Genomic DNA, 3,766 nt, shown 5'->3' on the forward strand with positions numbered 1-3,766 from the left:
AAATATTAAACTAGCAATTAATTTTATATAATATCTTCTATAAAGTAGAAAATCCAAATTGTATTTTTAAATTACATAGTATTCATATCGATTATACTATAGTCGGATCAACTGGAGTGGTGGACCAGCCAAGGGCGAGGAGAGGGGTTCTACTGTATAGTGATATGACAGGCTTACAGATGGTAGACTCAGCACTCAGAAGGGGTAACAAATGGGTGTTGCTTGACCGCTATCTGATAAAAATTAATTGCTGCCAAGTGCTAAGAATGTTTCTTAAGTTAAACAGAATATAATAGATAATTAAAAGATCATATAAACATACTTGACACCAGCAACCTCTTTTTTTTTTGAAACTTTTTCAACTTTTTCAATTTTTTTTTCAACTCTAGGAACAATATCAGGGAAAGGATTATTTAGTACTATAGTTTTTAGTATTTTTTGATCATAAACTGGTTTATCTTCCTAAAAATCAAATGTTTTAGATCAATAAATAATATAAAAAGGTAATAAATAAAAGTTTTAATACCGTATCCACAAGAGTTTCATTTAATTTGGTTAAATTAAAGATAGTGTCACCAGCAACTTTTCCAAATATTGTATGTTTGGATTGAAGTTCTGGAGTAGATCCTAATGTGAAAAAGAACTGAGATCCATTATCATCTTTTCCGGCATTTGCCATAGCCACCAAACCACGTCGATTAAACCGAAGACGTGAATGGATTTCATCCTAAAAATAAATTTTTTTAACTTTTGTAAAATAGAGAATATACATAATTAAATAAAGTAAAATTATTACTTTAAATGGATGGCCATAAATTGATTCACCACCTGCTCCAGTTGCAGTTGGATCACCACCTTGAGCTATAAATCCTTTGACAATACGATGAAACAAAACTCCATCATAATATCCTTCAATACATAACTGAACAAAATTTCTACAAGCTTTTGGTGCTTCTCTTGACCATAATTCAATTTCAATATCGCCAAATGAAGTTTTGAGTACAACCTTTAAGCAATATATTTAAATAACATTATTAATAATATTTCATAATTTTTTTATTTATTTCTTTAAACAACTTTCTCGTAATTATTTATATTTCTGTTTAAATATTATTCTCTAACTTCATTACAATGCTTCAGTTTTTAGGAAAATAATACAAATACATTTAAAGAAAAGTATTCAAACATTAGGACTCATAGGAGACATAATTAATATTTAATAACTGTAAATAAAATAAAATTAATAAAAACCTTAGTCCACAGTATAATTATTAAAATAAATACATAAGATTAAAAAAATAACAATACTTACTTTGCCAGAAGTAGGCGGTTCTTGTATATAAATATTACTCATTTTATAAACTTCAAAGGATTATTGAGATATTATCAAACAAGTTAAAATAAAATTAACTTAATTTAATGAAATATTAATATTCTGCAACGATAAATTTTTTTTTTTTGTGATTTTCTAACTCAATTAAACATTATATTAGCCACAACTTCATGGCCTAGGCTTTTTAATTATAACACAAGATATAGATATTTAAATATTAAGAATAAAAATAATACATTCTATGTTTAACAGTAAATTTTATCATTAACAATTAATATTATCTGAATAATAATAATTTTATTTGAACATCTAATATTACTTTTTAACAGAAACTATTATATAAGCAATAATACAGTAATATCTTATAGAATGCTAGATAAAATTTGCCATTTGGAATTTGAAAGTATAATTTACTTTTAGTACAATAAGATGTCTGACGTCTTGAAGACAGTTTTTATGGTTTTAGAGGATTTATTTTTCAAATGTAAAATGTTTAAACTATTATCAACATCAAAATATGTATCAGTACAGAATAGTTATCTAAAAAAGTTTTTACCGTAGTGATAACAATTTTTTAATACATAAAATATCAAAAATTGAGTCAATAATTTTAGAACAACTTTTTATTTTTATAGCACGTTAGTATAATCAATTTTTTTACTGTGATAGTATGACGCCCTACTAAAATTTTAAACCATGATCCGTTATTATCCACAAACAGTATCCACAGCACAGACAAGACAATCAAATATCAAATAATGGTCTTAAATCTTAATTCTTAAATCTTAATCATCTTTATCATTTTTAATTTTAACGCCATCAAACATATACTGCCACGCCATCTGGGGATAAATTGGTAGAACTAGAAGTTTATCTAAATAGTAAATACTCTTGTGATAAAATATTATAAATTTTATAATTGATTAATAATAATAGTTTAAAAACGTGCAATTGCCAATTAGTATTGAGTATTCATTATTTACCATTTAATTAGATAGAAGTGATAGAACCATAATAAAAGTAATCAAAACTAAAATTATAAGAAAATTAAACTTTTTAATATTTTAACTATAACTCTTAACTTTACGACCTACGTTAATAATTGTGTTTTAAAGGGTGTTAAATTTTCAGACTTACAAAATGGCAGCTGAAGAATTACAGAAACAGTTCCAACATGAACTGGATGCATTTAAACAATGTCAAAAAGAAATTAATCAATTAGCTGGAATGCGCCAACAATTGGATGGTCAACTTAATGAAAACTCAATCGTAAAAGAAGAGTTAGCTCTATTAAAACCTTCAGGTGAAGTATATAAAATGGTTGGTCCTATATTACTACGTCAAGATCACACAGAAGCTAAAGAAAATATTGACAAACGTATGAGTTATATAAAAAATGAACTGCAAAGAATTGATGATCGGATACATACATTAGAAGGTACACAAGACCAATATAGGGAATCTCTTACTAAATTACAACAACAGTTTCAAGCTCAACAAGAAAAAAAGTGATTTATCATTTCAAATCAAAGATGAAAAATTATACTACTAACTATTTAATGTGTCAAATTCATTAAACTATTAATAATTCTATAATAATATCACTAATTATTTAATAAAATGTAATCAATATATCTATAAACCTAAGAACATTGCTTATTTATTTACTAGTAAAAAGTAAATATTTGTTCCATGCTAATTTTTTATTTCAGGTATAAAATGTATATTAAATATAATGATATTTATCAATCATTTTATTCTCTAAGATTCTCATCTTTTGAAATTTCAATTTTTACTATGAAATGATTTATAAATATTGTTTTATGGGATTTAAGTCATTTACATGTAATTTCACACATATTTAGATTAATATTTTTTGATTAAAATATGAAATAATACATGATTAATGTATTAGGTTTAGTTAACCACTGAACCGATTTAATGCTGGTTATATATTTTAAGGATATTTTATATCATACTTGAACAATACATTTTGTTTAATTGAAATTGACTTACATTTAGTATTAACTATTTTTTGATTTCAGAATAAATTAAAAGTATATAATGTAACAGCTAAAAGTTTGTATTATTTAGGAACTCCTTAAATATTAATTAGTACTACAGTATTTCACGAGATAAATTAATATTTCAAATATTCTATTTATTAATTACAAATGACCAATCTCAATTCAAAGCAATTGATATAATAATTTAATGTTGGTTTATAGATAGTAAGAAATATAAATTAGCTAGTAACAAGTATTTTCAATGTTATTTTCCTTTAAAATCAGAACTATATTTTTACTTTTTAGGCTGGGAAACAAAGTAACTCGGCATTCTTTTATTTTTCAAGCTTTAATTAAAAAATATAAAAGTTAAAATAAGTAAAAGAAAAACCGATATTATTATTTTTATATAATGAAGTAGGTAATG

General features: G+C 24.4%; 2 protein-coding genes across 2 annotated transcripts in view; one reads left to right on the plus strand and one right to left on the minus strand.

Annotated features, from left to right (window-relative positions):
* Positions 1-1,542, minus strand: part of LOC112603352 (spliceosome-associated protein CWC27 homolog) — a 4,429-nt gene extending 2,887 nt beyond the window's left edge. Inside the window, exons 1-4 of the mRNA XM_025351879.1 lie at positions 1,313-1,542; positions 797-1,006; positions 527-727; positions 323-462 (exon numbers count right to left, since the gene is read on the minus strand). Of these exons, the coding sequence (XP_025207664.1) occupies positions 323-462; positions 527-727; positions 797-1,006; positions 1,313-1,354 (593 nt within the window). The 5' untranslated portion in view covers positions 1,355-1,542. The remainder of the gene's footprint in view (positions 1-322; positions 463-526; positions 728-796; positions 1,007-1,312) is intronic.
* Positions 1,543-2,244: 702 nt separating this feature from the next.
* On the plus strand, positions 2,245-2,978 carry LOC112603368 (prefoldin subunit 6). The gene is made up of 2 exons (XM_025351897.1): positions 2,245-2,353; positions 2,465-2,978. The coding sequence occupies exon 2, from the start codon at positions 2,474-2,476 to the stop codon at positions 2,843-2,845; it is 372 nt and encodes a 123-aa protein (XP_025207682.1). The 5' UTR covers positions 2,245-2,353; positions 2,465-2,473; the 3' UTR covers positions 2,846-2,978.
* The last annotated feature ends 788 nt before the right edge of the window (positions 2,979-3,766 follow it).

The sequence above is a fragment of the Melanaphis sacchari genome, unplaced genomic scaffold, assembly GCF_002803265.2.
Source record: "Melanaphis sacchari strain LSU unplaced genomic scaffold, SCAv2.0 Contig106_pilon_pilon, whole genome shotgun sequence".
Taxonomy (NCBI): Eukaryota; Metazoa; Arthropoda; class Insecta; order Hemiptera; family Aphididae; genus Melanaphis; species Melanaphis sacchari.